This window comes from Apteryx mantelli, chromosome 7, assembly GCF_036417845.1.
Source record: "Apteryx mantelli isolate bAptMan1 chromosome 7, bAptMan1.hap1, whole genome shotgun sequence".
Classification (NCBI taxonomy): Eukaryota; Metazoa; Chordata; class Aves; order Apterygiformes; family Apterygidae; genus Apteryx; species Apteryx mantelli.
This window is the reverse complement of record NC_089984.1, coordinates 28,115,090-28,128,620: the sequence shown is the minus strand read 5'-3', so window position 1 is coordinate 28,128,620 and position 13,531 is coordinate 28,115,090. Positions and strand designations below refer to the sequence as shown.

General features: G+C 37.1%; 1 protein-coding gene across 4 annotated transcripts in view; it reads left to right on the top strand.

The window, feature by feature from the left end:
* LOC106494708 (adhesion G protein-coupled receptor A3) overlaps positions 1-13,531 on the top strand; it is a 288,318-nt gene that overhangs the window by 36,010 nt on the left and 238,777 nt on the right. For all 4 annotated transcript variants that reach the window (XM_067300089.1, XM_067300088.1, XM_067300087.1 and 1 more), the window contains exon 2: positions 8,936-9,007. In XM_067300089.1, the coding sequence (XP_067156190.1) occupies positions 8,936-9,007 (72 nt within the window). The remainder of the gene's footprint in view (positions 1-8,935; positions 9,008-13,531) is intronic.

The window sequence follows — 13,531 nt, the reverse complement described above, 5'->3', positions numbered from 1 at the left end:
TAATGAGGGGAAAAAAGTAATTATTTTTTAGTCTGTATCAATCTCTTTTCCCCTCCCTCACTAATAAATGCATGTAAAATGTATATACTAATTTATGAAATATATGTATATATTTATATGTGTATCTGAAAAGCTCTTAAGGCACTTTTTAAATATTTAAGATTTAGGTGTCACATTATCTGTTTATAAATCCTGTACCCTGAAGAACAAATAGATTGAATAATTTAATGAAGGTTGTGCAGTGAGTCAAAGGCAGAGCTAGGAACAACAAGGCACGCAGACCTATGCTGTCACCAATTGCTTGCATACGCTCTTCAGAAATGGTGTGTTACTGAAAGTGCAGACATAAGGATTTCCTTCTCATTGTGGAGATAGCTTTGAACAATTCCTCCCTTTTTCCAAAGAAAATGTTGACAATAGAACCTTTGATCTTCAAAAACTAATGCACATGATAATTTTCACTCGTGAGTAATTCTGCTGGACTCAGTAGGACTCACTGTGGAAAGTTAAACATGCATAAGTATCTTTAAACTAAAGACTGTGCACAGAGAAACTAGGTAGGTATAGTGGCATAGTCCAAAAGTTCTTTTATATCTTTATTATAAGAAATCATATTTCACAAAAGATGTAATGAAAATGCCGCCTTCTCAAAAGGTTGTATGTTGAATTGTTAGTTTATATTTGAAAAAGTTATCTGCACTCAAGTTGAAGGCTTCTTAAAGCAAAATTTATCTAGATAACTTAATGATGGTATAAAGGTTGTAGTAATGATGGGTCTGTAAAGGTAGAGATATTTTTATATCCTCAGCAGTATAACATGCTATGATTTCAGTGAAACAGGACTTCATGCTTTTATTTACTGTTTATATTGTCAAACCTGTTTCTGCAGTCATCCATTAACGAAATAGGTTTTCTAGGTGTTGAGTTTCTTGAATACAGTTGATTAAACTTTCAGCATAGAATTGCTCTATGATACTTTGGTTCTTGACTGGTCTATACATTTATAGCCTATAATTTCTTTTCTGAAGTACTTACAGTTCTATTAGCAGCAGGAATCAAAGCACTGCTTCTTGTCCTGTTCAGCTAATGAATATCACCCTGTAGTGGAGGGAGCTTGTTTCAAAAGCTGGGAGCTCTTAACTTCCCCACTGTTAAGAAATCAAATCAAGATTTCTTCTCAAGAGTGACCTTGCTGCCTTATTTTTTGTTGATACATACCACTGAACCAATATTGGGGAAAGGATGAGCTGTGTCCTGCTAGTGATGAAGATATTTTGTTTTACAGTTTGAATTGTGGTGTTGCTTACATAAAAATGCTCTTGAATGTGATTTTTGTTAATTAAATAAGGTTTTGCAATGATTTATGCACAAACTGTCTGACTTGCTCTTTTGGATGAGATCTAGCAGTCTCTTATACAACCCAGGAGGAGCACTAGGGAAAAGCCACCAGCAGGAAGAGTGAAGGAACAATCTAGGTTTGTTCCAAAGAAAATTCTTTTGTCTACTTTGTAGTTCATGGCTTAAAAATACTATTTCTAATATCAGTTTCACCTTATACTTTGAGTTAATGAAATTGAGAATACCAAACAATGATTTTCCACAAAAGCAGTATTGTATTTCCATAATATGAATGGTCAACTACAGTTTCTCCTATGTTCCATCAAATGTATGACAGACTATTAGTGTTTCTTTGCCCTTTTGGAGGGCCTTTCACTTAAATAATTACCTAGAGTTAGGTTTTCAGTCCTTATAGCTCTTTCACTTTTTTTTGCAGTCATTAAATAGTATCCAGATTTGGAAATATCTGTTCAAGTGATACTGTTCTTGTTAGAAGAGCAAGTAGTACATTGTTAGTACTTCTTCAGCTAGAAATGTTTGTTTATCTGATCATGTATAACACAGTGTTTGTTTACAATTGAATGTCATATTGAGTATTTTTCTGTTTTAACTAATGCTTGGGTTTGATCATGCTGCAGGTGAATGGGTTTAGCAAAAGCTAATAGTTTGGAAATAGTTTTCCAGCTAACAACTGGAAAATACTGAAAGTAATGATAAAACCAATTGGGAGGTTGCTAAGTGACTAGGGTTTATTACATGCTACAGGATTTTTGTAGGATTCAACATAGTATTTGTTCAGTTTGAAAAACAATACAATAGATCACAACCTCCTTAGGGAAGAGATGTGTCACCTGAGACCAGTACAGTTGGTGTCCAGTAGCTCTGTTTTATGACAGCTACATGTATATCTACATATGTGGCATGAAAAGAGCAGGGTTTTCTTTTTTCTTTCTATTCTTGCCATTTTTGTGCTGCAAGTCCCTTTTTAATTTGTTTTTTGTAGTACAAGTGTCAATGAATTATGCATGTTGTGGGAATAAACAGTATTTTTGTTTACTTGGAAGAAGGATTTTAAAACCTTTAAAATAGTTTTTCATTTTATACTGTAGTATTTCAATATAAATGTTTCCTGTCTTATGCAGTAATATAATATGAGAAAAAGATACTGAGTTACTGTATTATTCTCTCACGTTTTTTCCAACCATTGTGTCCAAGTATTTCATAGGATGTCTGCGCATACTCCTTTTCTATCTAACCACACAGTATGTGTAAAGAGAAGTAGCTTAGCTTAGATTGTGACATGCCAACTGTTATTAGTGTTCCATGTAAAATGAGTCACTATTTTTAGTGCTTAAATTTTGTTTAAATAAAAGATATTCCCCTCTGTCTTGAACTGAAATTACTATGTAAGAGAAACTGCAGAACTTTGAAATGCACATCCCCAACACAAGGTCTCAGATATAAAATATAAGATGTTAGTGGACTAAGTTTTCTATCTGTTGTCAAAGGTATCTTGGATATCCATCTCCCACATCTTTTTCTGTCTGAGAAATGGGAAAAGCAGCAGGGATTAAGAGGAGGCTCACAGCAGTGGTAAGAGTGGTTGGTGTCCTGGTAGGTGTCTCTGGTGGTACATTAAGGGTACCTTCAGCTGGTCTGAATGAGCAGACCTTAAAGAAAGAGTTTTGCAGGATTCATTTTCTAGACATTGTTGTTCAGCTAACATCAGCTAGACACAGCTCTGAATCAGTTCCTGCGCTGCCCAACTGAAAATCGTGTAGAAGTTGATGTATTACCTTCCCCCCCCCCCCGTGATTCCCTCCCCCCGAATATTATCACAGGGAATACATATTTCCAGTAACAGGACAGACTTCCTTCTGTGTTAAGTGTGCATTTGAGAATGGCAGTCTTCATCTGAAATGTCTTGTCTGTCTTGGGTCTGGTTATCTGAAGCACTCTTGGGCACACTGCTGCCTTAGAGACCTTGACCGGCGTACTTGAGCTGACGTTCTTCAGGCTCCGCTGGGTGGGAGGCCACATCTTCTCACTGAAGAGGCCTCGGCTGTGGAATTTATTTCCTCTGTTGTTTCAAGTGAACCCAAGTCCACTGGCTTTGAGGGCATGGCAGGAAGATTCTTCCCCTCTGCTTGAGGGGTTGTAGGAAGTTGAAGTTTGTTTGCATTATGACTGAGAGCTTTTTATTTGATGCATCTTTTCATAATGCAATAGATTCTCTTTGTTGGGCAAGTTTTTATACCTGAATGAGACTTTGTCACACAAGTTTACATCTTTTTGCACTTTTCATAGTTTCACAAAAGCAAAGTACTGGCATCCCTTTAAGGAAACTGGGATTTGTGCTTGATTAACCCTAATGGGAGGACTAGGTCCCTCTCAGAGGAGACCCAGGGCCAAGTGCTGTGCTGTGTCCATGGATGCTCCACCACAGTCCCTCCCCGCAAAGGAGGGGGAAGAAAAGGTTGCCATTTTAATATGAACCTGTACTGTTACTCTCAACCTTTATTTGGGTCAAAAGGACAAAGCAAATGGCCATACATACATACATAAACACACATAGCAGAGATTTAATGGTCCCTGGGCTGGGCTCTTGGCCTTAGGTATCCTCAGTAACTGATACTACTGTGTACGCGTGAGGTTGGTTAGTTTGCAGTGCAGGATGAGTGAAATAGCAGGCAGCCCAGGTTGCAGCGCACCTGCGTAGTGTGTTTGCGTCTTGAAACTACCTATATGGATCCCATCCTCTAGGGTGCAGCTAGAAGCCAGGGGAGGGGGCTTGAAGGGGACCATTTTGGAGGCGGGGGATAGTGCTGCGGGGCTCCATGGGGCAGGAGAGTGCAGACCTGGTCTTGGGAGAAGGAGCAGGAGAGAGGTGAGAGATGAAGGGGTTCAGGCGCGAGCTCGCGGTTCGGAGACACCGCTGATGAGGGGCTGCCTTCCTCCCCAGGCCTTGTTTAGGGAGGTGCGTCCCGTGAGGGCTCGGGTGGGCAGTAGCACCACCTGACATGTTTGGGTTGCGTTTTACCTTCCTGTTGCCTGGGTCGAGGAGCATCATATACAACACAAAGTTATTTTGCAAAATGCACTTTAGAAAACTGCTTTTTTAGAAGGAGAGGAGAAATGCCCCTTGGAAATGCTTTAAAAAAAAAAGGAGAGAGAGAGGAAAAAAAAAAGTAAAACTTTATATGGAATTTGCTTCTGGAGAATAGCTTCACTAAAATAATGTGCTCATTTTCCAAATGTTTCATCAGAATAAAATATTTGAAATGTGAGATTCTTAGCACATGGCTGGAAACTAATTGACCCAGCTGCTTAGTCACAATGTGCAGCAATGTTTGTTTTAGCACTGTGATTCACTAGCACATCAGAAAAAACAAGGCAAGTGAAAATGCTGAGGGCAATAAATAGAATGTGAGAAAATTAATCATAGTGGGTGCATGGTGGCGATTTACTTCAAAAATCCAAATTATACTTTATTTTTTGTTAAAATAAGGGATTCATATCAAATAAGTAAAATAACTGCATTAGAAACTCTTAAAAATACCGCTGCATCTGAGAGAGATAATTACAAGACATACAAAACCAAAGACATGAATAGCATCTTCATGTGCTTACCCACCAAACCTTCACTTCTGTAAGTACATGAAAAGGGTGGTGTTCATGTCTCTGTTTTCCCACAAAATTTCTCTGTCTCTCTAATTACGAACATCCTCCTGTAAGCAGGTGACTGTATTTGAGGGAAAAGAGATACCAAACTACAGAGTGATGTTATTTCAGGCACACTTCATATATTTCATGTCCATTCAGTTACTTTTCTAAAGAAGTAATATAGCAAATTCTTCAATGGAATTTCAGCCTCAAGAATAAGAGCCACAATTTGACTATACATTGGTTATTTAAAAAAATTTCTTTTTGTCATCTGTAGTTGTCTCATTTGTGTTAGTTTATTGAGCAACGTAACCAAATTTTTCCTCCCTTCTACCCCCATTCTCACACTAAATGCCCTCAGAAGGGAAGAATGTTAAAAGTCTCATCAAAAGCTTAACAAGTGATTCATTATTACAAAAATAATGTCATCTAAGTTTGCCAGTGCTGTTGTTCATAGTATGCACAGAATTGGTCTTCAGTGAGGATTAAATCCTTTTTAATAAGAGCCAGGTGAGTTCTTGGACATCAATAAAGGTACTTAAAAATGGGGATTCTTCCTATGAAACCTACCAACCAGCTGAAAAAAAACATAGATAGTATGTAGTTATTCTAGAGAAATTTTGTTTTTTTGTTTTTTAAACTCATGGACCTTATCTGAATGCTAGAATGTGCTAAAGCCATGATACTTTCCTGTTCCACACAGGGGGAAAAAATATATATATTTCCAGATTTTAACTATAACTAATATCCATATTATTGTGTTTAGAAAACGTGTTGGCACTGTAGAGAACAGAAGGCCATGAAGGAAATTTTATTTAGAAACCTGATCACTGTGTGAAAGTCTGGTGTAAAGATCTGAAAAGTTTAGTTTAGAAAGTGAAATGTATGTAGCTAAGTTCTGTGATACTTTTTATTTTTGTGGTGTCCTTTATATTTTTGAAGTTTTAATTTCTTTTTCAGAAAAATAAAATAAAATTACTAAGTGGAATACCAATATTGTAGAACATTAGCTGTATTGACTACGTGTCAGTTCTATTTATGAACTAAATGTTCTGCTTCTTGTTGTGATTATCAGTGAGATAGTTCTCCTTAAATTCCAGGGGTTTGTTTTATGTGGATAAGTGATACTGGTTTCAACCTACACACTTAGGGCCATACAGAAAAGACCACGAGGTGGAGAGTAGGAGATGCATGTGCTGCTGAAGCTTGGGATTTCCATGGAATTAAGTTCATAAAATTCAGCCTGTCCTCTTTGTCTGGGCATAATGGATAGAAGAACAGGAAAACAAATCGGCATCATGCAAAATGTTCAAAGACAGAAATACTATATCTAAGTGAGATGAGGCTTCTGAAGTACATGTTTCTTTGTAAATCTGGCTAAGCAGAGCAGTCCAAATACAATATTTGTATTTAATGTCATTGCAAATGCTTCAAAGATGATCTCTCTATAACACAACATATGATGAAATGATGTGATATGAAGTGGAATTTAATGTGTTAGTCTTCCCAAGCCCAGCCAACGTTAATTCTTGGGACTTTGCTTTTCCTAGACTGATCCAAGTTCTGTTCATCCTCAGGAGATAAGACCAATAAAACCAGAATAAAATAGTAGAAAATCTCATATATTTACATTTTCTAGTTTAGATATTCATAATTTTAAAACAATTTTCCAATATATGTCACTATTCATTGAAAGAATTTGTGCTCTTTCATCATGTCACTTGCTTAAATATGTTCCTAGGATTGTAACGCAGAGTTGCTAGGTTAGGGAAGTATTGACTGTGTCGCATGTGTTATGATTGTTAGTCTGAGAAGTAGAAGAAAGATGTTGTGGGATGTGGAGTTTCTCACTCGCTGGCCATATACTGTGTGTGTATTGGACCATTGCTAACTTTTGTCATCCGTGTGGGTTTCTGTTCTCTTTCAAATATGCGGGTTTGAGCGGAAGGGGCAGCTGCTGCCCAGGGAAGTGGAGGGGCCGCCCAGCCAGGCGAGGGGCCTCCAGGAACTGCGCTGCCGCCCGGCCGGCGCTGAGCCGTTGTCAGCACCGGGGAGGACGGGGATAACGGATGATCCTCCGTCCCCGCTGCAATCTGAGCCTAGGCAAACAGCTTTACATCCCTTTTAAACGAAATTCTTCTTTATGGTATTGTTGCATACCTAGGAGGTCTTTCTTGTTTCAAAAGACGGTGTGTGCTTTAGTCCTGAGGTTGCAGAAGTTCGCACAGAGGGCTGGAAGGGAGCTCCTAGATTTAAGGCCTTATGTTCGTGATCGGTCTCAAATTGCCATTGCCACTTGTCTGCTCTGCTACCAGCTCTGGGTGAGGAGGAGTGTTGCTGCGCAAGTGCATTGAGTCACACCGTGGCGTGACACCAAGTGCGTTAGCTCCTAGCTCAAATCTGAGCTGCTCTGTTCTTCCTCATGTCTGTTGACAGTGGGCCATCAAATTTTATCAAATTTTGTTTGCACTGATGCTTATTGATGAATTTTTACAAAGACCTTGCAAAACTCTCCACATTTTATTTACATAATGGTATTTTAACTTTATCAATTATTTTATGTTTATCTATGGGTCAGTGCTATGCACTGTCTTTTGCTTTTAGGCCTTGTGAATTTATGTAGTATGTATGTACTGGGGCAAAGCACTTACTATTAATATACAATAGGAAATGCTAAGAGCCAGACAAGACAGTCTTGCATAATAGATTATTTTAAAAAAATTTTGAAAAGTAAAAGGAAGTAGATTCTCGAAGTCTCAAATCTGCTAGTTAAGATCATGAAGACCTTTTTGTTTGGTTTTATTGCAAGCAGTATCTTATTCTAAAATGGATTTTTGTGCATTAGAGAATTATAATTTATTGTAAACATTACACTAAAAGACTACTTTCTTAAGCAGTTGGAATTATATGTTCACACTGACAAGTTTCTCCCGTGCATTGTATAATCATTAGATCTATTAAAATGATTTCTTGACCTTCTAAAATAAATTGCATTTCTTTTATGCATTATGAGATTTTTAAGAGGTTACATCTTCAAAATGTGTGCATATTTACATGATATTGCTTCTGCAATAGTTGGGAAAATATAGTGAGGAAAAAATCACTAAATTAGAAAGGACCACTAGTGACGTTTTATAGGCAGCAGTTTAACATAGTGGAAAGATATACAGCTTCCTAAGTAACTTGTACGCAGATTCAGTTTGCCTGTGTTGTTAGGGAAGGGCCAGATGTAATCTTCTACTCTAGCTTTCAGCTGGTTTTCTACTGCGCAGAGGTTGCAAGGGTAAAACATTTTTTTGGATGAGTATGAGTGTTTTTGCAGTAAGGGAATGAGTTTTTGTTTTTGTTTTTTTGAGATGTATCTCTTATTTAAAAAAAAATCATGGAAATATTTTCTCTGTTTTCCATTTCTGTATTTGAGGGAGTAGGGTCGGGCTGGTGAACCTTCTGTTATGGCAGATCTATCAGCCGTTGATAGTAAAGAAGCCCAGTTCTTTGTAAATCCCTGCTTTTATAGCAGTCACTGCAAAGTAACTATGTTGTTGGGCTCTTGTCTGGTGGAGCAGTTTTAACCTGTCCCTTGCTTCCTCAGCCTTTTTGCTGGCTGGGAAGCCCGACAAGCACCTTTGCCAAGGGTAGTTTACAATCTTCTAGTGAAGCATGGGTGTTTATCAAGGTTATAATTTTCGTGTTGTAGCCAAACTTCATTTTGTTGATGTATTTCTTGAAAGTGCTCTTGTTTAATAAAGAAGTAACCATGTACTTCAGGAAATCATAATCTTTATCTACTGCTATGATGGGAAAATGGAAATGAAGCAGAGAATTTTGTGATTAGTATTTTACAGAGACTGCTCTGCATTTACTATAATTGCATGTTTTTAATCAGTGGAATTATCATGTTCTATTAACCAGATTCTTTCCTGACTTCTTGTAGGATTCTGAGTAACAACAAGATCTTATGGTTAAAGAATGGCTCTTTCTTTGGACTGAGATCCCTGGAGAGACTGTGAGTAACTGATCAGACTCTTTTCATTTTTCATTAAAAAGCCTTCATATTTTAAATGTAAAAACAAACATTGAATAATAAAGTTGAGATGTTCTGAACTGTATCGCACAGTAGAGCTTCTAGGCAGTCATCAAGTTAAGAGACGGAATAAAAATGAGTGAATGGGGATGGACGTGGAAAATACAGGAAAGCACTACCATCAATTTGGAACTAAAATAAACATTGAGTCAAAGACTTGTACTACACTGCATACACTATCAAAGTGAAGACTGGTATATGTAATGGTAACACTAATGTACCTGACATTTAGTTTGGGTTATTTAACTCATTGGTCTCCGATACGTCCATTTTTAATAATATTCTAGACAAAGAAATTGGACAGAATTTATCACTGGAGTGGCCAATGACATTGATGAAGCTGCATGATTGTGTCTTTGTAGCCAAAAGTTGTGTGGGGTGGGGAGGGGGAAAGGATTCCATGTAGTCTGCTCAGGAGCAGCTAATGAGTTAGGAAGAAAACTTTTGAAAACTTCAGGGGAACAAATGAGCAGCAGCAGCTATACTTTAAACACTGTTTTCTGTATATATGGGCCATTCATTTGAAATATTTATGTGAGTAAGTCTAAAAGGCTTTTTTTTTTTTTTTTTTTTTTTTAATCTGTGGCGACTTGCTTGGTTAAGATAAATTATTTTAATATTCCCTTCTAAGAATAACTTTATTATGTAAAGTTACTGACGTAAAGTAGTTGCTGCATTCATGAATGCAGCAATGTTTTTTATCATGTATGAATATGTATGCAAAAATTTTACATATTAAAATCAATTTTAGCTAATATTTGACTATATATGCACATAGCGTATGTGCTTGCTGTTTATGGTTGTGTATTAAGGCAGGTGAGTATGTAATACTGAGATACGTGAATAGTCCAACTGTAACTTAAGAATATACTGATTTATAAGGTACTGGTCTTAAACTGGTCAGAAATAGATAGCTTTATCCTAACGCCTGAAGATGTTTATGTGAATGCATATTAAGTCTTTTCTGCATATAGTTACAGATAAAACAAATACTTCTTTTTATGTTGGCAATATTAAATCCCATGGAATGAAATTTAGAGTAGCTGTGATGTATGTTATTTACTATCTGTTTAAGGTTTAACAATGATGTGAGATTATAAAGTTGATGCGAGATTTCTATGTTTACAAATATTTTAGACAAAAACAATTTAGTGTAAGGGATAGACCTATGAAATCATTGAAAGAAAAAAATAGTAAATTAAAATCTAATCTATTGTAAATAAAGCATTAAATAGTGTTCATCAAGTATTTCCTCTAATTTTTTTTAAATTTGATTTATGTTTTTACACAACTTCCGACCTTGATATTGTAAACAAAGATGAATATGGTTTCCTATTGAATTAAATTTGAAGAAGCTGTATTTTGGGGTGTGATAGTGACTGGCACTGGGTGTGTACTTTAACTTTGTTAGTTATCTAGTTAGAGAAATAACACAACCTGATGAGACATTGTAAACAGCACTGAGAACAGAAATAAAACAAAATGCCTTAGGTGTGTATCCTCAAGTAGCATCACTATCTGAATATAATTTCATTATATTGATTTTCCCAATATCACAGAGCAAATGATAATAACACATTTTGTATATGGTAAGTGGTATTTGGTCATGATGTTAATACAAAATCCATAAGTGGTCCTTGAAGCAAAGACTAGAATCAGGTGGCGACATTCTCATTACGCTCAGATTCTCTGTTTCTTGTTCTCTGGCCCCGTGCATTCCTCTCCCATATGTACAAACGCCCGGTTTCACCTGAGGAGGTCAGAATAGCTGCAATATTCTCCTAAGAGGTGGAAGCAATGAATCTGAACTGTATCTGGGGGAGTGCTCTAACCCTTTACAGTGGTTTGGGAAACCTTTGCCTCTCATAGCCCGCAAGCCACGGCAGAGTGGTACTTCAGGTGCTCAGAGTGACAGCAACTGCAGTAGCTGTTCCTGGCTCATCAAAATTGACCAAAAAGAGTTTTTATTTCTTGTCTGGAAAAAGGGGAGGGAGAGTATCTTATGAAGCACAGTAGCAGAAAAATACAGCTTCCTTTAAAATAGTATTGCGCTTACAAAATCACATGCTTAGAATGCAGGCATGCTAGATTTAAGGGTCACTCATTTCGTTTAGCATTGCAATCCTTGTGGTCCTTATCAGGACAAAAAATTACTAAGATGAATACCATAGAGACAAGAACTTGCACGTCTGTAATTCTTTTGTGGTCACCTAGATCATGAGTCAGAAGAGCCTTAGCTCATATGGTAGTGAAGTCATTCAATGTCAAAATTGAAGACTTTAGAGAGAAAGTAAATTCTCAGGTGGAATAATGTGTTTTGTGTATTTTGGCTCTTTCCTATCCCAGAGTGCTCAAAATTATTTTTTTGAGCAGAGGACTGTTTGAAGCCATACCCAAATAAACTAGTGATAACTTTCTCCTTATTATTTTGTTTTCCAATGCATGTCACAACAGGAATTGGATGAAGTGTCAATGTTCCCCAGATCTGGTGATTTCTCAACAGTGTTTTACGCAAGTGAGATGGCTCATGGAGCCCTTGTCTCAAACAAGAACTCCTCATTTTATGCAACTTTAATCAAGCAAACCAAGAAACATAAATTGCCTGCTGTTTAACCGTCCATCCTAAGAGTAGGATAGACTCTATTTAAACCTTAAGACCATGTAGTAGGACTCCTATATTGTGCATCAAAGCAGTGTTTTTTAAAAATAGTTGGATGATGGTTTGTAATTGTTTCTGCAGACTTCTCATAAAGTTGCATTTTTCAATCATGGCATTAATAATTATAAGTTTTCTATTTCAGATTATTTTAAATAGCGTTACAGCTGTAAAAGGAAATCTGACATTAGGTTTTTTAGGAGATGCATCCATCTAGCCAGGAAAAAACAGATTCAAAGATGCAATTATTTGACTTTTAGTAATAGAAAGATAATCGTATCTTTGGTAATACTTTAATAATAAAACCGAAATAATTAATAATGCTTGTAATAGAAAACTACATAAGTAATAGTGATGAGAATATATTAATAACATATTAGTATTTCTACTAGACATTTTATAAAAATGCTTCAAAAAACGCCATCTCACAAAAAGTGCTCTTCTGTACTGTATGTGCATGTGTGCACAGTGACTCAGAAGGGTGCTCTGCAGAGATGGCATTCTCTCTGCACCTAGCTCGAGTTTGCTGAATCACAATTGCTGCCTTGCACTGCTTTAGAAAGATTGACTCACAAATGTGCTATGGCATCTGCATCACGATGCACCTCTGTGCCACTGGGCTTCCTGTGTGGCACTAACAAGAGGCATTAAGGACTTAATATCATTACGTGAATACCATGTGAAAGTAGAAACTTCTATAAATTTACGTTTTGTACAGTGCTGAGTTACATAGGCCCTGACTACTCCACTGATGTGGATGAAAAAAAGAAGTGCAGGTAGGAAACTAAGTGGAAACTGATTTTTTTTTTTTTTTTTTGAGTTGGGAAAGAAAATGTTTAAGTATGAAGAGTTTTATGGAGTTTAATGAGAAGAAATCTACAGACCATAAATCCTACAGGTCAGAGCCTACACTTTGAAAGTATTTCTGTGGTGCACCCTGTAGATAATGGCTTGACATTCAGGAGGTTCAGAAGTCAGTTTGGTTTTGAAGCCTAGGGCAAAGCCTTGAGATCTTGTAATGGTTTGGGTTCCAGTTTCTTCCCCATCTGAATTTCATGTCTTGCAGACATATTGATCTGTACAGGAGAGCATCACATATCCTAGACAGAAGGGTCTTTCATATGCTTTTTGGTGCCATTAAAAGAAAAGGGGGGAGAAGGGGGTAAAATGGATTTCTAAAGCCATTAAACAGTGAGGTAATCCTCTGAAGTAAGTCGCAACAGTGCAGAAGTTTAGTTAATACAGCAATTTGGAGGATCTGAATAACTGAAAGAGTCTATATAGTTATATGGTATAATTATACCATAAATTGAAACTATATATTAAATAGAAAAATCTATGACTTTTTTTTTTAACTTATGGGCAGAGCGGATAACCATTGCTATTACCCACTTAATCATAGGCTAGTACTTATTACCAAGTTATTAGTAGACACTGTAGCATGGTAGCATATGGCATGGACCCCACTCCAAAGACCTTGCAGTTTTGGAACAGGGTGCAGGAAATGAATATTATTAGTAATGGTTGCCATAAATCTCTTTATGCTTGAAAATACTGGGCCTCTGATTATCTCTTCTGGAAAATGCCATAACCCACATGATGCTTCTGGGGACAAGGACTGAAGCTGTTGGGCCAGGTGCTCCAGATGTGCTGGACCCAAAGACAAAATCTAGATTAGGAAATTAAACTGCTGGGGCTGTTGCCTGATCATGAAGCCAGCTGGCACAAAGCAGTGTTTATCCAAACTGTTAACCATTCTACCAACTTTGTTACCCTCCAAAACAGTGACT